The following is a 20,920-nucleotide window of genomic DNA, read 5'->3' as shown; positions in this document are numbered from 1 at the left end:
TCCTTTTAGAGAGACCATCTTTTGTGAAGAGACCAAGCAATTTGGCTGTAACTGTGGATGATAGTGCAGAGTTTAAGTGTGAGGCAAGAGGTGACCCAGTCCCTACAGTAAGATGGAGAAAAGATGATGGGGAATTACCAAAAGCAAGGTACAGTATATGGAGTTACGTTTTTATGACATCTAGCTTGGTATATAATGCTGCCATTCAACATTTAACAACTAGCATTTCTTTTTCTTGACTGTAAGCCTGGCTTACCTTTGAGCTCTGTTTGAAATTATAATTTATATTGAAACTTAAAACGAGCTTGTCCTCAAGCTTTTGTTGTAACAATACATGACAAATATCATAAAAAAACCACCTAAATTAGAATTGTAGAATCATAGAATAGTTTGGGTTGGAAGGAACTTGAAAGATCATCCAGTTCCAACCCCCCTGCCATGGGCAGGAACACCTCCCACTAGATCAGGCTGTGCAAGGCCCCATCCAACCTGGCCTTGAACACCTCCAGGGATTGGGCAGCCACGACTTCCCTGGGCAACTTGTGCCAGTGTCTCACCACGCTCACTGTGAAAAAATTCCTCCTTATGTCTAGTCTACATCTGCTCCTCTCCAGTTTATAGCCATTGCCCCTCGACCTATCACTACAAGCCTTTGTAAACACTCCCTCCCCAGCCTTCACACAGGCCCCCTTCAGGTATTGGAAGGTTGCTATAAGGTCTCCTTGGAGCCTTCTCTTCTCTAGATTCTCTCAGCCTGTCAAAATTACTAAATTCTGTCAGTAATATCTGATACAGATTAATTTTTCACCCAAAGAGTATTTTATAGTTACGAAAAGTTTTGGAGAATGTATAACAAACAGTAAATTAGCTTAAAACATCAAGAAGTACATATTTGAATTACAAGTGATATAAAATATAGTCTGCTAATGTGGAAAGCTGCCTTGTTTTTTTGCTAGTTTCCAAATAACTTTTTTTTTTTTTCCTTCTGTTATTGCTCTGATTTAGGACAAAAAGTAAAGCACCTTATTAAAAAGAAGTGTATTCTGTGATAGGTAGGTAGGTAGATAGATAGATAGATAGATAGATAGATAGATAGATAATCTGTTTATTTATTTTGAAGTCCAAATCATCAGTTAAAAGCATATTAGGGAAGGAAATTGAAAGAAGAAGCACTGTAACACTTGGCTCCAAATCCACCTTGCTGTTAATCTAGTCTATAGCTCTAGTAAAAAATACAGCATTTTTGAGAGAAGTGTCTACTTCTCATAAAGAGAAACACATTGTCTGCATTATACAAAGAAGATAAAAAAGGTCTTAAAAGGAGAGGAGATGGTAAAAGGCCACATTGTTCTTAAAGAAAATATTGAATCAATTGTGATTTAGCTATACTTTCAAGCAATTGTGATATTCTTAACAACAATATTTTTGTTTCAATGATATTAAAAAAATCCTTCTTTCAGATGGTAAAAATAGAGGGAATAATTACTAGTGTTACATGTACTTAAGAGAGTTCTAAGTATTAAAAACTCATGCGTTAGACCTTTATGGTTGTATTACGCCAGTAAAATTCCATTGATATTAGTAAAAATGGCTTACGTTGCAAATGAAATCAGAATAAAGTTTTCAAATATTTAGATATATTTTGCTTTTAAAACATTTTTACATTATCAGTTTATAAGGAGTAATACATATTTTTATTTGTAAGGAAAATGTAGGAATAAAAATATTTAAGAGCAAACCCACCATGTTTTTACCCTTAACAGAAATAGTATAAAGTTCTATTAGTCCTATTCATTGATTCTTAATATGTATATTTAAAGATATGAAATCCGTGATGATCATACCTTGAAAATCCGGAAAGTTATGGCAGGAGACATGGGCTCATATACTTGTGTTGCAGAAAACATGGTTGGAAAAGCTGAAGCATCAGCAACTCTAACAGTTCAAGGTAAGAAGGTTTCTTTACATAGTACTTCAATCTAGAATAAATTTGGGTTTTTTACACAACAGCTTTATAGAGTTCTATACACAGACTAGCTGAGTCTTTACGCAACTATGACGTTTGTGACTTTATGCAAGAACTCTATACTGTGTTGTAAAAAAATGTGAAAATATAAATTTGGGATGAGTTGTATTCTTAAGAAATTGAAACACTTCACATGTGAGTTTTTTGTAAGAAGTTTTTGTGCTTCTGGGATGGGGAACTATATGTGTTTCAAACTTCAGTCTGATCAGAATCATGTCACTTGCAATCTTTGCATCTGAAGCCCTAACACAAAAAAGAAAACCAGTGTTATCAAACTACATTGTTTTAACTTGAAAAGAAAGAGTTATAAGTTCAAGTATCTGCCAGATTTTTTCAATTAAATAAAGTAAAGGAGCAGTGAATGATAAATCTGTATATCTTTTAATCCACTAACCCAGACCACTGGAATTCCTGTTGCTTTTTCATTATGAAAGCGTATCCTAGCACTACTGTTCCTTTGTAAGATAAAAATTCAGTGGAACTCAGTGAACTAGTATGTATAAAAATCCTTCATTGCCTTTATATACACAATCCAGATGTTCACTATTCAGATAATCCCTCTCTTCCTTTCCTGGCTAGCAGACAGGCAATGATGTCATCCTGATACTTTTTTCTAAGTACTGATGGTCCTTCTGTCCTTTTCTCTGTTCACTGAGAATTAATCTTTATGGAGTTCTGGGGAAGTATAGGCTTAGAAGTATTTTATACACATTTACACTAACAGGAAGGTTCTTGTCCTTAACTTTTTCTCTTTTTTCAAACAGAAATTTTTAGTGTCCCTAACATTTGTATCTGCTAGGAAAATAGGAATTCTTTTGTTGAAGCTCTCATAAAACCAATGGTTTTGACATGTTCTGTTTTATTAGTCACCATTATGTTTATACACCAAAACTTATATATCTTGTTTGCAAAATAACCAGCTCTTATGCTTAATGTTTTAGAACAAGAGATTAAAACATGACCAGTAAGCACAATTTATTCAAAAGAAAAAGACTGAATTAATTTTTAAATGGCAATTTTTTTTGAAGATATGTCTTATATCAACCGTTAATCTTGTAAAATGTTAGTATTGAGAAAATTTGCTTTGTGACTGGTTGAGCAGTTGCATTTCTGGAAATAAGCTATTGGTAGCCCTAGTCCTTCATAGTCCTATTCAAAATAATAAACACATCCTTCTAATGTCATTTAAGTTAAGGATGCTACTTAGTTATAAAATGATATAAGTGTGCAGATGTTAGAGATGTAGAGTGACATCTTTGAATTTTGACAATAAGGTGGTACTTTTAAGGAACGTGATTGTAATCTTGATTCAGTCTTGCTTCGGCAACTGTCTTTTTTTTAGGTACTTGTATTACAAGGTAGATACTTACATTGTAACAGCTTTGCACTGTGGATATTGTTACGGGATAATTTGTTTCCCAGTGTGAATGGATTACCTCCTGGGCCATTTGTCTGTAATAATGTCTTTGTAGAAGAGATTGATGTGAGAAACTGTAATGTGTAAGGCTAATTTGTTACTGGTAATGTAGTAAATTATGATCAAAATCCATTTGTTCAGGTATGCAGGAGACCTAGTATTATCAGAAGGAAAAAAAGAAAAAAGATTCCTCTAGAAAACATGCATTTTCATTCAGATTTTTTCCACACTTTTCCTTCTTTTCCTGCCCTCTCCTCTCCTCTCCTCTCCTCTCCTCTCCTCTCCTCTCCTCTCCTCTCCTCTCCTCTCCTCTCCTCTCCTCTCCTCTCCTCTCCTCTCCTCTCCTCTCCTCTCCTCTCCTCTCCTCTCCTCTCCTCTCCTCTCCTCTCCTCTCCTCTCCTCTCCTCTCCTCTCCTCTCCTCTCCTCTCCTCTCCTCTCCTCTCCTCCCCTCCCCTCCCCTCCCCTCCCCTCCCCTCCCCTCCCCTCCCCTCCCCTCCCCTCCCCTCCCCTCCCCTCCCCTCCCCTCCCCTCCCCTCCCCTCCCCTCCCCTCTCCTCGTTTAAACCACTATTTTTTGGTGTTTTTTCTAAAAGTTCAGCTTTTTGACTGTGCTCTATCCACAGAGGTAGATTTGGTCTTGTTTCAGTGCTAAGAGATGTTGATCTGATTATTTGTGGAGATACAGATCTTTGAGGAAAATATGAGTAGTATTTTTTTTTTTTTTTGGATGATTTAAGGAATGGAAATGACAAGACTTTTCTGCACTTTTGATAATTGCCGCGTGATCTCTTGACTGTAGGGTTTTATAAATGTGTGTTCTGCTATGCCAAAAAAGAGTTATTTCAGTTACACGTTTGTAAACAGAGGGGCTGTGTTGCAAATCATGGCCTCTGCAGTTACTGCTGCCACTGTGCAGACTTGTTAAATTCAGCAAAGAACAAAGAGGGGATTTTGAATTTGTCTGGGATTTGGGGTTTTGAGGGGGTTAGTTTTGAGTTTTGTTCTCCCTCAGTATCTCAGCAATAAGACGTGGTGTTTCCATGCCAGACTATATGCCAAAGGAAAAATCTGAGAATTGTTAGTGTTAACCCCAGAAGATGTGTGCCCGTGTTAGAAAAAGGACAGTCATTGTCTGTCGAGTGTCCATAGAATGGAACTGCTGCACTGAATAAACGTGGCACACAGCAGAAAGGGCTGTAGGCAGTGCTCTTTGGAATGCTGCTTGGGCCTTAAGGCTGGTAGCACTGCTAAGAAGAGGGCATATCCTTTTCTATACTCATCATTTTTCAGGCCTCAAGCATGGTGATTGACCTGCATGTGTTCTGCTCTATATGGGGTTATCTAGGTTATTAAAAGGTGGAGTGTGCAGCCCTGGGGCTAATTGAGATGCCTAGGTGTTAGGAATCTGCTGGTGAAACACAGCGAATAGCTAACCTGGTATCTCAGCAGAATGCTGCCCTGGTTCTGGCAGTGACGTTACCTCCAGGTCAGCTCTGACCCTGCTCGATCTAGCAGACCTTGGAGTGCGTGGTGCATGCCCTGCAGTACTCCCTGGCTCGGGGAGCGAGGCAAACGGGCCTTGTCTGTGCCCATGAACTAGGAGCTGTCAACTCAGATAGTTCAACTAAGTGTAATAGAATGCTAACTGTAGAAAATGCAAAAGAGGTGAGGGCATATCAGTTCCATTTTAATGTTCTTCCTAATCATGGCATCAGCATCACAGATGAGTATTGGAATCACTGTTTTCCTTTATACAGATGCCTATTTTTGGGAATTGCAAGTGTTTCCTATGTGAAATACAGTTCCTGTATTTTTATTGTGATTTCAGTTAATTCCTAAACCAATTTTGGAGTTCTGTATTGACACAGAAGTTTGAACCCTTCTCTTAGTCTTTTACTATTGCAGCTGAAAAGCATTTCTGTCCTTGAAACTGTTTGTCTAGCTATCTTATTTTCTCCTTGGAAAATTTAATAGTCAAGAAAATGTAATCCTGATGTTGTTTGCATTTTCCTAAAATCACAGTGTCTCAGTTCACTGTCTTCATTTTGCAGCCATGTGTAGTGCATTTGTAAGGCATCCAGAGACCTTGCTAAATACACGTGGAAGCATTTAATTCAGGAGATGATTAATTATTAAATAAATACCTCAGTCAATACAAGCTGCCAGGAAGCAGCACATAGTACAATGCATTATATTTTACCAAGCAGGGAAACAATAGTCAAAGTACATCTCTGGAACCAGTGGATTTCTCTCTTGCTCTAGTACTAAACAAGATGAATATAATTATCGCATATGCATTTAATATATATGCAAGATGCTTTTCATGTTTTTGTGAAGATTTCTATTATGTGGTTTGCTTAGCTTTGTGCCTTGAAGCAGGGCTGTAGAAATTATAATGCTAAATATTTCAGTATTATTTAGAAAACCGTAGCCCATGTTGCTAAGACACACAAAATTACTGAAAATGCATACCTCAGAACTTTAGCTCTAAGTGAGAGTTAGTCTTACCATCAATGCAAATAGAAGTAGGGCTTCTTCAAGAATCTGCAAATTTCACTTTTAATCATAAAAATGCTAAGTAACTCTAACAACCAAAGGTTTTACATATTTTCCCCTACTTCCATTTGTTTCATTCCCATTTTCAGCACTTAATTGGGGATTTTTAGCATCTCATTTTATAAGCAGTTAATAATTTATGCTGAAATGAGCTTTAGTCTCTGATACAAGTGGAATTGTGGCTCCCGTGGAAGTCCTACTATGCAGTTGGCCAGTAACCATTATAACAATGACAGTGTAGTCGCTACTCAGTGGGAGTTAAAAAAGAAACAGGTCGAGTAGGTCAGTTGACTTGGTGTCTTCACAAGAATAATGCCAGCACGGTGGCTGTTGGTGACTTTTGGTCGATCACTAACAGGTTAGTAGTGAATAGCAATCCCCAAACTTTAAGTTCTTCTTAACACTTCTTCCTCAAGCAGTGGCTTGAGCTCACAATGCTTGTTACAGTGCCCTGCCTAATACTCATCTAAACATGCAGGAGCAGTGGCTGAACTGTAAAATTTTAATTTGCCATTTAAAGGCACTGAACACATTCAGCGCTATCAGTTTGGCAGGAACAAAGAGGAATTCCTATGGAAATTGCTCTGGCCAATTCATATTTTACAGTGGTGGTCTTTGATGTCAAGGTTTTTTAGCTTATGATGTCATTAATTTTAGGTTTAACAGAGCTTATCTGCAGGGTGGATAGTGAGCAGAATTTTCAGTAAGTGTTTTGTGGCTGTAGTAGTCAACTGACAAGGAATTTTAATCTGAAAAGGTGGCACATGTTTCAAGTCTGGAATTTCCTCCTCCTTCCATCCCTCTTTGTACAAAATAGCTTTAGGGCACGCCATAAAAGACATCTTTTTGATAAGGCTTTTGGGTAGGGCTGAGAATACCACATGAATGAAAAGGAATAGGATTTGTTCTTTTATCTGTCGGATACCATATAAATGTTTCCACCATATAAATGTTTCCACCATGTCAGGCCGCTGGTACACATTATAAGTTGGCTGTAAATGTAATAGCTTTATAGGTATCTGAGCTACCTACATTAGAATAACAAAGACGAAATCCAGATTTCTATGGGATTACAAAAATGTTATTGGGTTATAAGGTAGTTATTATGTGTGGTGGTGAACACCTCACAGTATCATGGGTGAATTTAACAATTTGAATTTTAAACCTAGGACTTGGATTTAAATCTGAACTTGTCTACATAGTCTCCCTTTAAGTCAGTGTTTCTCCTTTTGAAAGAATTGACTTCAGGCCATATTCTGTCTTGAATCCAATGGAAGAATTGTGATTGTCCGATAAACTTCAAGATTTTTTTAATTAGTAAACTTTTGGCAGGATGAATGAGGAAAACCATCTCTTATGATTCATATAGCTTAAAGAGACAACTCTTTCCCCCATAATGACTGCTGTAAACTATGACAGCACTTCAGATTTCTATCGCAGATCTGAGGACTTTGACTGTCACCTATATCTGGTGTATGGATATAAATCTTAAAAGTTAATGAGAAGGAACCGAGGAAACTATCTGAAGAATAGATTAGTGCCCTGAAGGTTCTTGTTCTACTCATGCAAGCGATGAAGCATTTCTAAAATAGAAGTAAAAGAAGGAATCAGTAAATATTTCAGTATTTTTTTAAGTAATCTGTGATATATGGATGCTTCGAATCTGCGTAACATTTTAATAAATAGCTGCTTCTATAGCTTTTAAGTTTTTTAAATGCAGTTTTATTTTTTTGCATAGAGTGTCACAACAGTTACAGCAATTGCTTACAGGGAAATAACACTTAAAAACTTTTAAGACCTCTTCCTGAAGTTTAGTACTTTGAAACAAGGCCTTGAGATGGATGTTTCTAAGCAAGTAGAACAGGAATCCAAATAATTTGGGGAAACGTTGCTATAAAAATAAGTTGAAACTAGAGGCTTTCTGCTGATGAAAGGATCTTAGTTACTGTAAAGTTCTTAATAAGTCTACCTTTTAATCACTCGCTGCAGAGAAGCAAAGGGAGTAGATTTGTGTGGCATATTCAGAACTCAAGAGTAGGAAAGAAAATCTGAAGACTGTTTTCTACTGCCTGCAAATTTACTAAATCCCATAGCTAGGGAAAAAAATCAATTGTTTTTGTATCAGGCTTCACCGTTGTAGACTTTATTTTGTGACTGCTGTTCTAATGATAACTTTGGAATAGACAAAGTAGAATTTTACTACAAGGTGTTGAGTTTGCAGGTTTTTTGTTTTATGTATAAAATCGAATAGACTGTAAGGAATAATCATTTTCATTGGTTGTTCATTAAACAATACTTCTGCTATATGTTAATTTTGAAATAGTCTCTATTAAACTATGCTAAACATCCATAAAAAGATAATACACATTTTCTTTTCAGCTTGTTTATAGCATGTAAGTAATTTTCACAAGGACTATACAGCAATTATAATGCACTCTTTTATTTTTGTTAGTTTACAGGCGTCATTAAAATCAGTCATCTCTGAACCAGTTCTTGACAAAAAAAAAATACTGACTTACAATAACACGATGTTCAAACGTTATTTTAATAAGCTGGTTTGAGTACCATTTGTTACTAAGGACTATGTTTTGTTTGAACACTAAAATATTTTATCGTTAAGTTTGAGTTTGAGTACCATTTGTTACTAAGTTTGAGTACCATTTGTTACTAAGGACTATGTTTTGTTTGAACACTAAAATATTTTATTGTTACATGCTGAAAAACACTCAAGAACTGGTAATAAAGTATTTTGCAGCCTTTATACACGAACTACACCATCTATTAGGCGCAGTATCAGAATCTTCCAGTGCAAGGAAAAAATGCTGCTTCTTAAAACCTGCTGAATATCAACTTTGCTCCCATTGTTTTCTGCAGGAGGTATCCTCATGCTCCTCTTGTTGCTACGACCATGCATTAATTCCCGAAGTTTGGGGTGAATTTTTTTTTTTTTCCTTTTAAGTGTGGAATAGAATGATAGGATTGAGAAATAAGAAAAACAAAGCTATCTGGATGGACATCAGGTTGCTTGTCTTATTCTCATGAATGTCAAATGCTTTCTAGTTATAGCTTTGAAGGAGATTGTGTGCTCTTTGCATCTTTCAGTGGCATGATGAGAGCCCACTTAGGATTTACATCTCCTCAAAACAACCAGCCACTCCCTCTTTTGACACAGTTAAGGTAGTACATTGATATTTGGGTCTTGGTACAGAAGAAGAAGTCATCTGAGAGTTCTGCTGTGGTCCAGTCTTCCACTAGCAAGGTCTAATGGCTTTTTCTATACCTCTACCTTCAGAGTTCTTGAGAGCTCAGATCTTGTCAGCCTTTATTCCTCAAAGAGCATAACTAACGTAACTAAAGACTTCAACTCAAAACATGTTTCCTGATATCCATAGATTGATTTTGGTCTAGGGTCACATTTTAGTTCAGACTACCAGCAATTTTTGATTGCATTATCATCATTTGGCAGAGGTGAATGACTACTTCGCTGTATAAAAAGCCAGCTGAGTTTCCCTGAAATTTTTAATTTTATCTTATTTTTACACATTGTGTTTATTTCCCTTAAGTATCTTATTCCTTTTTAAACCTCCATCACAGTAAAAATTCCCAGTTGGCTACCTGATGGCTAATACCATTTTGTATAGAGGTCTTATATCTTGGAGGTTTTGCTACCTATAATTAAAATTTATTAATATGTCATAGTTGCCTTCCTGTTAACATTATTAAAAAGTAAATTCAGGTATTATTGTCCCATATATGGACTTGGATTGTCTGTATGTGGAGGTAGTGTTGTCCCATAGAAAGAAGTCTGGATTTCTTTTGAAAGAGTATCTTTTTCAGTTGACAGTATCCCTTACTGAGTACTGCATGTTTGAAATAACATTTTTTAATGATCAAACATTACTGCGCTGTAGTGATTTATTGTCCTTCCATTTTTGGTGTGTGTTTGTTATCCATTGATCACATGACTTTGGCCACTTTTCACAAATATATTTAGCTTATTTTAAGAAGGTTACAGGTATTTTTTTCCAAGAAGAAAACTGTGCTGTCATAAAAAGCTGGGGGAAAAATCCCACTCCATTTCCTTTTTAGCTCTACTATCTTTTACTATGTCAATTAGTGCAGTAGGAAACTCCTAAGAATTCTTTAAATAGTATCCAGCTATCATAATCTTTTTGTACTTCTGCACAGCTTGTTTAAAATTAATCCATCTTTTTTCACTCTTCTAAAAGGCTTTAGTCTAAATATTTGTAGCCGCAACTACTTAGATCACAGCAGTGTCCAAAATTACCTCAGTTCTTTTTAAACACAGGGAGAGACAACTCCCCTCTAAAAAGAGAAGCCTGGGAAACAGGACTCCACAGTTTACTGCATTACTCTAGTTTTTAAATAGCTGAAATTAGACTTGTCCTACATGTGCACTCTAAATTGTATGTGGTTTATAGGATGGTTTAAGAGGACCCAGAGCAGGGCAGGGGGAGGGGAGACTAGGACAGGATCTTCTGAAAGCCCTTAAATCCCTCTCTCCCTCTCTCTGTCTTCTACCTCCCATATTTGAGATTTCTCTTGTCACTGTATGGCAATGACTACAAGATTTATAAACATTTTAAACTGTGCACAACATATATTAACCTGAGGAATGCTACCTTTTAAAACTATAGTGTAAAGTCTGTTTCCACATTTTTTATTTTCATCATGGAATTCTTCGTTGATTTCTTGTGAAACAGAGATTATGAGCTTTCTTATTTTGTAGTTAGTATCAGCAAAATTAGTTGCAAATCAAAAATCTCACATGAATGCTGCCTGTGTTGTGATGTAATTTTTAGATACATGTTCTAAAGCCATAGCCTTACCTGTGTCTCCTTGGTATATGTACCAGCTCTAAATGCAGTTGCATTTTCAAGGCTTTATTTGTTATGTCAGCACCACAGAGCGATACTTGCCCTCTGTTATCATTAGACCACTTTTTCCTAGAGCACATTAGCTTTCCTAAGTAAACACGGGCACCTGCCCTTTTTCGCTGGTTATCAAGTCACAGGTGTAACCTAAATCCAGCCTGGCAGCCACGTGCACTGTGCTGAAAATGAAAGAGTATGTTCTGCCCTGCACGGTCGGAGTAAGTGTCATGGTAATGTGGCTGCCAGGTTTCCAGACTGCTGCTGGCTCAGAGTGCAGCCAGGTAAGCGCACAGTAAGAAGCGCAACTTGCAGCTCACCAGTACCTAAAGAGTGGCACTTTTATGTAAGGCACAGACTGTAGCCCACCTGTTTCTAACTTACTGCCTGGTACATGAGAAGGCTTCACTATTCCGACTTCTTAGAGATGAGGCAATGTGGGTCAATTGTAAGCAAAAAGTAAGGAAATACAAATTTAAAAAAAAAAAAAAAAACAAACCAAAAAACCCACAACTAATTGGGAAGTGTATTAAGGAACACAGCAGCTAATTGATTTTTCCTTTATTAGCTTTTCTGTGCATGAATTTGAAACATTGTTACAGATCTCTAGATGACCTCTACTTGTAAAGGTGATCCTACTATTAAAGTGTTTGTCCTAGTACTCAGTGAACTGCTTTCTTTCTTAATTTCATTCTCTTCCTTACAGTGACACTATAGACAACAATTAACCGATTTCTTTTCCAATTAGATTTCTGTTTTCTTGCCTTTGGTAATTTGAAGTTACCATAGTCACTTGTTCCTTTAAACTTAAGAATTGCTTATCTGACGCGTCAGCAGCAATCCAAATCAGTATTTTTCCAGTCGTCTTAAATGTAATAACCCACAATCACTCCCTTGCTGGGGTTTGGAATTACAAGTCTTCACTTTTGATTTGAAAGATCAAAAATCTCATATAAACATTTTGCCTCAGCTGTATGCCTGTGGCATGCTTGGCGCCAGGCTGTTAGACTTTTCCTTAGAGGTTTGTGTTGCACTATATCCCACTTCATACTTGGGAACTGTGGACTGTGAAAGCATTCATGGCGAGTAAGGGTGTCCCTGTCTGGTCTTATATAGATTTGAATTTTAGCAGAAAATCTGGGAAAGTATGAATTATTTATTTGTGCATCTAGACCTCAAAAAACTGACAGCTGAAAATAGAGAGACCAATGAGGATGAAAAGTGAAACACTCCCAATTCCTTTGTAATGTACCTGGTATTATTTTCCCATGTATTTCACAGGTTGAAGCCAGGAGACAGCTGAATGACAGCATTTATATTTTTTTCAGAGCAAAAGATTTTGGCCTTGTTTATTTCTCTGTAGAAGGTGATACTTTCCACAAATGACTGCAGAGAGATGTCCATATAAAGGATATTGGGTGTTTCAGATTGATTTGATAAGAACAGATAGCCTACAAATCACTGAATGGGAAATGAAGCATGGCATGTTGTCTTAAATGTCCCTTAATAATAGTTTTTGTTACACCGACATAAATTTCTGGTAGACGTGTTGCAGGAAGGCATTCACTGGTCCCTGTTCAGAAACTTGAACTTAAAAATAGTAAATTAGATTTAGAGTTAAGCAAGCTTAGTCATAAAACATATATATGAACAGAAGAAGCTGGCAGCTTTTTAACTGAGTTTTTCTTTGGAATTAGGGAAGGGGTTGGAAAATTATTCAATTACTCAGAATTTTTTTTTTGTTGTTGTTGTTTTTTAATTTTTTAAGGTATGAGCACAGTTTGACTAGTTTGTTAAACATACTCAGACTCTCACATTTCCTCTGCATGTAACTCTAGTATCCAAATTTTCTGTAGCCACTCATTTCAGACAGAGATTATAAACAGTGAGTTTCTCACCCACTCATTTAATATAGAGATTATAAACAGCTAAGTTTCAGCTATTCTGTGGGACTGCAATGCTCTGTCACAGATAATGTAACTTTCCCTGTACGATCTCTGTTGCTAGTTCCAGAGTTTCACATCTCACACCATCTGGTCTCTATCTGGACAGCAACATCAGAAATGCCTGCTCCTGAAGTCCACTGTCTTTTCTAGTACATAGGCCCATACTCACATCCTGTCTCCTACCAGTTAGTTTCTACAGGCACATTCAGCCTTTGGTATTTTTCACTTGAACTGGGATTAATACATCACAAAAATAATTGAAAGCAATCTAAATTGCGTTGTGACTGCCATTTCCTAGGTTAATCACATGGCCAAGGATTTATATAGAGGCTAAAGACTGAATATGGGCTTGATGATTGTAATAAATTATTGCCCTGAAGATTGGGATTGTTTCATTTTTCTGGTATGGAATTATACTTCCTTGCTTCCTTTATAATAACTTTTATGTGCTATAAGGGCATCAAGCAGTCCTTGAAGGCATGAAGGTATTTATTTAAATAATCAGAAATTAAAGACATTGAGCTTAAATCAAAAGTATTCAGTTTGTGTCAATTGAATAACAAGATATCTTCTGAGCATCTGGAAGGTATTCTTAAATAGTAACAATGAGAACAATAATTAGTATTTAATATGCAGAACAAAATGCTGTTTAATAATTAAGCACTACTTTGAATCTCAGAATCTCAAAAGCACCTTTTTAGTATAAATGAATAAAAATTTATATAATTGTAGTCTTTTTGAGATAGATAATTACTACCACAGTTTTCAGGAATGGGGTACTTGAATGTTATAGCTTGCCCAATATCAGACTAAGAAGTAGACAAGGCTCTGTAATATTTAGTTCTAAGCACGAGGAAACCAATGAGTTACAGGGAAGCACTAGATCAAGATTTGCATTCACCTTTGTGAGAAGAGTTACAAAATGTGTTATTTAGACACATACAGTACATTGTGGTCTCATTTACATATCTTGTGAAAAGGGCTGAAAGAGTGGTACTTACTCAGCTTGGAGGAGAAATGGCTTCAGGGCAGGGAGGAACATAACAGCAGCCTCTTCCGCCACCCATATCCCCTGGCAGTACCTACAGAGAGGTTGTCAGTAAGATGGAGACAAGCTCTTCACACTGATGCATGGCGAGAGACAAGAGACAATGAATCTACGCTGAAACAAGGGAGACCAAGGCCAGATGTAGGGAGAAATTTCTTCACTGCTGACAGTCAGGCAGTGGAGCAGGTTGCTGAGAGAGTCTTTGTATTCTCTGTTCTTGGAAGTTTTCTAGAGTTAACTGGACCAAGCCCTGTGGAACCTCTTCTCGCTCCGTAGCTGGTCCTGCTTGAGCAGAAGGTTGGACTAGGGACAGTTTAGTTGCTTCCAACCTGATTATCCTATGACCCTACAATACTACATCTGTCAAGTACAATACTTGCTACATTAACGTCTGGCAACTGTCCTAGTCCTAAAACTACAAATTCCTACTCCTGCAAGTGGATTTAATGATACCAATAGTCCCAGTGAGAGTGATAGGATTGCTGGCAAGAATAAGGCATTAAAAGATCACGTCACTGGTCTGGAAACCACTTTCTTTTGGTTTTTTGTTCAGTGACTGGACATGTCTTTCCTGAAAAAGCTCACTTGTCAAAGAAATTATTTGAAAGGCAAAAATAGTATTCCGTTGGTGTTTGTGGTTTTACATGCTACCTTCATGTCTTTACAAAAGGGTTATTCCCCCTAACTGCCACGTGAAAAGCCATTATTAACACAGGGAAAATTAATTTCCCTTATAATTGAAAGGGCTGTCAAATAAAATGTGCTGTAACAGAGGAAAAACTATTTTCTTCTCAGTTTTAGTAACCTTAGATATTAATAATATGTAAATCAAACTAAGAAAGTGGTCTTTGTTAGAGTTGTTACTGTTATTGTTATTCTTTTAAACCACATGATGGCCCTCTGACAGAACTGTTTAAATTTTTCTATGAAGTTTCACCCTTTGCCCTTGCCACAGATTTGCAACCAACATAGTGCCCTGTTTCTACAGGGGTTTGTTTTCATGTATCAGTATCCCCTCTGTTTTTACAGGTGAGAAAAAGAAATGCATTTGCTTGACAAGGTTATTTTTTAGCTACATTGACAAAACCAACTGGTAAAATGAAAAGTGGAAATTCAGCACTTACAAGTTAATTTAATTTGTAGAAATGTAATTGAGCAACCAAGACAGATTTCTATCTGTTAGAAATTTTCAAGTGTGCTTTCAGTACAGGGCTTAGGCAGTTTTGCATTGCTACCAGGAAGGCTGAACTTTTCTCTTTTTGACACTATTCGAATAATGGAAAATTGGTAATTTATAGTTACTTCTTCTATGCAAGATTTGCATCCCATTAAGTCTCTTATCAGACTATTTAATGCAGAATATGGGTTGTGTTTTATGGAGGAGCACTTCTAATTCTAAAGCAGGTCAGACCATAATTGCAAGTTTAGCAGACAGCTTTTCAGTTAAAAAGGAGTATTTACTGGATAACATACTTACATATGAGCAAGAGTAGCAAGGAGCTGAGCCTTGGGGATGAGCATATTTCTCTCAGGAATTCTTGTTTATCATTTCTTGGCCACTCCTTTTACAAATCATAGAGTTAACCAGGATAATCTGAGCAGAATGATACACACGATTTTCTCTTTGAGAAACACTGAACCCAAAAATTCAAATGTGGCTAAGGTACTTCCAGAATATTTCCTTAAAACTGAAAATGGAATCTTTGAATAAAATGCTACTCTCAACTTCCTCGACGATTATTTCCTAAAAAAAAAGTCTCTAATAACATAAAAACCAAATTTTCTACAAGATCTTGTTTTAGCGCATTTGGTTGCAGCTTCTTGGCTTCAACACAATCCAAATTCCAATATTGTATCTGATTCTCTTTCTGCTTCATTTTAATAGTGCACCTGGAGTCCTCTATATTTATTTGAACAGTAAAACAGTATTCCTCATGCCTAATGAATTTTGGCAGACTGGAAATTATTAGTTTCCTCCATGTGTTTTATCAGAGGATGGTATATCGCGGTGTTTATCTACACAGTATGAAAGTGTACCCTGCTGAACAGTAGTTGTTTTACTCTCAACATAAAGTGATAAGACCAAACTGTTGAAGGGCTTGGTATTTGTAACATGCATTTAAAAATATATATTTTTTTTTACTTCTAATGTAACTATATTATTCCAATTACCCTTTTTTTATTTACTTTTTTGTAAGTATCTGTGTATATCTTAGAAATGCATTATTTTTACATCTTTATTCTCACTGTTTTCTTGTGATTAGTGATATGTGGTAGGAATGCTTTTTAATGTGCCTTTCTTCTGTAAGTGAAATTAGTCTGCCGTTTAAAAGTATATGGAAATTTTCAACTATAGTTGAAATATAATTTAATATTAGATGATTTACCACTAGGAAATTTCTGTTGAGAAATATAATGCCTTGCAATAAGTGTGTTTTTTAATAAAGTGAAGTTGAGGATTGTATGGGAAGGAAGAAAAGAGTTAAGAATCTTTTAAAATTAATTTTATTGTGGTTTAGTTTGCATTTAATATTGAGCTTTATGACCTTAAGACAGTAATCTTATACTGAAAAGATGGATGTGTGGGCTAAATGCCTCAGCCTATTAGTAATTTTTTAATAAACTTTCTTTGTGATGGCTATTAGCCCGGGAAAAATCTCTTCCATTTGTAGATGTTTGAATGCTTTTGAAGGGGTATAAGTGTCACTGTTCCATTTCAGCAATGTTGCAAATTGAAATTTACTGGACAGTTTAAGTTAGTTTTATCATGAAAAGGTCTTGATGGAGAGAAATAATGATAATATGAAAACAAAGAAATTTTACTCAAGATTACACAGTAGTTTATTGAAAAGACTTGGAGTAGAACCCAGGTTTCCTGACCATTATTTCGGTCTGTTACTCATTTTCCTTGACAGCCTGCTTTCAGCATTTGATAGAGACTTGTGCTTAAAAATCAAATAATAAATATGTGATTCAACATTTTTAACCTATTTTTCATATATCAATATGTATGTGTGCTTTCTAAGGTCCTTACCAAGGGTTCTTTTTATTTATTTTTTTTTAATTTTGCTTTATTCTTTGCTTTGCTTCATGTCTGTTAAATTTTATTTACTCCATGTTTTCTTTTTGTTTTGTTTTTGTTTTTAGTTGTGTCTGGTAAGTTGAAATTTTATTGGCCATCTTCTAATCATCGTATCACTGTGACGGGAACTTCTCCTCCCCTTCCCATCCATCCCCTTCCATGTCCTTCAACCATTCAGCTCCCATCTTTTACTTGTTATTGACAAGATGCATCGCACAGAATAAATTCTGCATGAAGTATGGGTAACTTAATGGCAAAGAGAAAGGTAACAGGTTGCTAACTTTGTCTCTTTTTCAATGATGTAGAGTATGTCTTCTTTCTTCAGTGTCTGCATTAGTTGAATTTAAAAATGTTCTATGAAAATTATTTTTGTTTTAAAGGTCTTATGGATAAAGGGATTATTATCTCAGCTTTTTTTACAGTAGATTCGTCACATACGACTTGTGTGTGACCCAAGGTGCAAAAGCAAACTGAGTTAGAAAAAAGGAGGGTGAAATTGCTTCTAATACAGTAAACTTTGAATGGAATTTAATAACAAAGTTGTGCTTAATCCTGTTTTCGTTCTTCTGACTTTGAAGCTAATATTTTTATTATTTACCTTAATTGCAATAAATTTAGGGTAATACATATATGCATAAGATGCATATATGTACTTAGAATGATACACATATAAAATACATATTTAGAATGCTATCTAGAGAGACATATAACTATTCATCTTATAAAATTTTACCATAGTTACCTGAGAGACTCAATTTCCCCTATTTGTTTTGTGTTCAGTAGTCCCTGAACAGTCTTCTGCAGGTGCTAGAATCATAAGAATTCAGCTATTACTCAAGCAATGGGAACCATCTTAATCTCTCTGTAGCAGTACTCATTCTCAAGTTCAACAAAATCTGAAACCTTATAAATCCTATGCCCTGTCATAGGATTTAGAAACCCTCAGTTCCATTGTGTGTGGCATTGTACAGAACCAGCCAAGCTCTGAATTTAACTTTATGATAAATTTATTCTTGTTATTAGAGTTTAGCAGCATGAGAAAGGTGATTCACCCTCATCTCCATCTTCCCCATCATACCTTACAACCCTGTGGCAAACTCCCAACAGTTTCACCTTCCGTTCTAAATTAAACATGCTGTCATGTCAAAGTGTTCCCACGTCTCTTCCAAGATACTGATTGAATGTTTCAGAGCTAAATGTTTTGAAGTCTGCTAATTACTGTAGTTCAATCTCACTTTCACTTTGTGTAGGTTCTTATCTAAGGAAATTCTAAGGAAGGTGGCATTTGCATCCAAATGTAAATAATAATGTGCGATGCTTTAAAAATTCCTCCTGAAGTGGGAGGGTTGTAGGAAGTGTATATTCTCATATGAACTCAGTAGGAAGCAGAGATACAAGACATGAGGAAAAGGAAACTGAAAATGTTGGCCTGCATGAACACCGAAAGCAACTTTTTTAGAAAGGACTTTGACTGTTACTGAATTCATTCTAGAGAAAGCCACAATTACTTGATTTTTTAAAAAATATATTGAATGAATTGTATGATTCACGCTCTTTTTAAAGCAAAATCTTATAAATACAAAAATGTTTCTAAGGAAAAAAAAAACAGACATCAAAACCATTTGAGTTATTAGTCAGATTCAAAATATCCCCTTTTATTCTCAACGCAAAGTAGAGGGAGAGAATAAAAATTAGTATTGGGCAGATGATCAGAAGGAATTGGAGATGAATAAGTAAATGGACTTTAATTCATATTTTTCAAGAAGTGAGAGTTAACAACCTATAAAACAAGGTAGATTTTTTTCTTTGCTGGCCCCACCAAGGTGATTTTTTTTTTAATGTGACTGACATGATTTTTTGACATCCTGTTTACTGCTGGATGAAAGGGTTGTAGAAGTCTGTATGAATCAAACAGTTTAGACAGTGCTGGCAGTATTTCTAATGTTAGGCTGAGCAGATGTTTCAAATTTGCCTTCATTTGCATATATATTTTGTTTGAACATGCCCTTGCCTATGTAAATGAGGAAGACATTTAACTCTACTGTTCTTTAAATTAATTCCTCTTTAGTAATTGTATTGAAGACTTTTAAATATTATAGGTTTTTTAATAATATTTTGGAGGCTTTTGACTTAAATTTTTTTTGAGACCCCGACTACATCAAAAGTCTTTTCATTAGCAATTAAGCACTTTTCCTCTCCTCAGCTTCCCTAAACCAGAGATTACACATTAGCGCATGTAAGCCTGAATCCCTAGTTACTCAATGTTGTTTATTGCAGCCCTTGGCAAAAGATGGCCAGTGGGCCAGTTGCCCCTCAAAGATTTCTCCATTCTGTCTTGTAGCTGTATTCCTCCTTCAAAACCCAAATTGTAACAAATTTATTTGTATCGCTGACTGTTGCTCTTCAAGTTGTCTGATTAAGTTGGTAGGACTTCCTTACATAAAATTGTCACTAATAAAAGCAAGTGATGCACAGTCAGAATTTTCATTGGGACGTCCAGCAAAAGAAAAAGTGATCTGAGTTATGCCGAAGCTGTGCCTGGTAGAGACTGATGTGTCTTTGTGCTGCCTCTCCTTATTAAAGAAACTTAACTGTTCTTTTTTACACCATTTAAAGTCAGAAGGCAGATTGTGCTTTCAAATAGGCTAACTTTGGTCTTCTGATAGTCTGTGATTTTTTGATATTTTCCTTTCAGAGCCTCCACAGTTTGTTGTAAAGCCTCGAGACCAGGTAGCTGCATTGGGGAGAACGGTGACTTTCCAGTGTGAAGCAACTGGAAACCCTCAGCCAGCCATCTTTTGGCGGAGAGAGGGAAGTCAGGTAAAGCAGACTTTCTGTCCCTTCTTCATGGCAGTTTCTTGAAGAGATGATGTCACATAAGGGAAATATTTTAATTCTTATTTTAAAGATGTAGAAAATAAGTCTAGAGCTTGGAGATGCTGGATGTTTCTTCTTTACTTCTAAGTGACGTGCATGCTAGGTGATATCAGCCTTTTTAGAAAGGATATCTATGTTTTGCTCAATCTCCTGTTTCTCCATGAATGTAAAAATATATCTGGGAAACAACTCGAAACATTTCATGTTTCAATACTATGAAACTATTTTTCACCTAACAGAGAGAACTTTTAAGAGATGCAGAGATGACCAGTGCTGAAGTTTGTTTGAACTCCCAACCACTCCCAAATTTTAAGAAAGTTTGGCTCTGGGTTTATGGTGCAACTGTTAGTTTGCCACATGTGTGCATGTCTGGCAAACTAAACCATTTGATGTGTTGTTCTGCATCACTGCATGGGCAGGACTCTGTTTGGCACTAAGGAGATCGACTTTCCCACTCAGTCAGCTGGCTGACAGGTTGTACCTGAATAGGTCAGCTTTTCTCCCAGCTACCTTATTTGAATGAGAGGGAAATATATTTTCAGCTTCTTTGTTAAGGATCTTGAAAGCCAATGGGTGAAACATGATATAGCACAGCAAGAGTATCACAGTTTTCTTCTGGAGTCATCTTTTGAAGGAAGGATGTGACACAAAGTATTCTTTATTGGAAGGAAAGAAGGAATATGGGATTGTGGTTTTCCTGTAAAGGAAGGAATGAATGGTGCAATAGCGTATGACAGGGTCTTTTGTCTTGCAAAACAATAGGCCAGAGAAATTGAGAACGCTTAGAGACTGGCTTCTTTGCCCCATTTGCAACATTTCTGTCTAAATACCTACCTAGACTACTAACCACATTTAGATTATAAGCTTCAATGGTATTAGTATACCAGTATATTATGTTTATATATTTGTATGACCTGGATTTTTTTTTCCCATATGTTGTGTCTAGTACATAATCTTTCTGGCTTATATGTGACTGTTATGAGTGGTGACCACTTACGATGATTGAGGGAACATGAGAAGAAGGTCAGTGAATAGGGTTTGCTAATACTGAGGGAAAGGATGTCATGTCCCATTCC

The 20,920-nt window shown here is 36.2% G+C and overlaps 1 protein-coding gene across 8 annotated transcripts in view; it reads left to right on the top strand.

Moving 5' to 3' along the window:
- The window catches only part of ROBO1 (roundabout guidance receptor 1), a 620,749-nt gene that overhangs the window by 532,241 nt on the left and 67,588 nt on the right, over positions 1 to 20,920 (top strand). For all 8 annotated transcript variants that reach the window (XM_054076888.1, XM_054076894.1, XM_054076881.1 and 5 more), the window contains 3 exons: positions 10 to 148; positions 1,821 to 1,948; positions 19,663 to 19,787. In XM_054076888.1, the coding sequence (XP_053932863.1) occupies positions 10 to 148; positions 1,821 to 1,948; positions 19,663 to 19,787 (392 nt within the window). The remainder of the gene's footprint in view (positions 1 to 9; positions 149 to 1,820; positions 1,949 to 19,662; positions 19,788 to 20,920) is intronic.

This window comes from Cuculus canorus, chromosome 1 (assembly GCF_017976375.1).
Source record: "Cuculus canorus isolate bCucCan1 chromosome 1, bCucCan1.pri, whole genome shotgun sequence".
In the NCBI taxonomy this organism is placed as follows: Eukaryota; Metazoa; Chordata; class Aves; order Cuculiformes; family Cuculidae; genus Cuculus; species Cuculus canorus.
The sequence above is the reverse complement of the archived record's forward strand: the minus strand, read 5'-3'. Positions and strand labels throughout refer to the sequence as shown.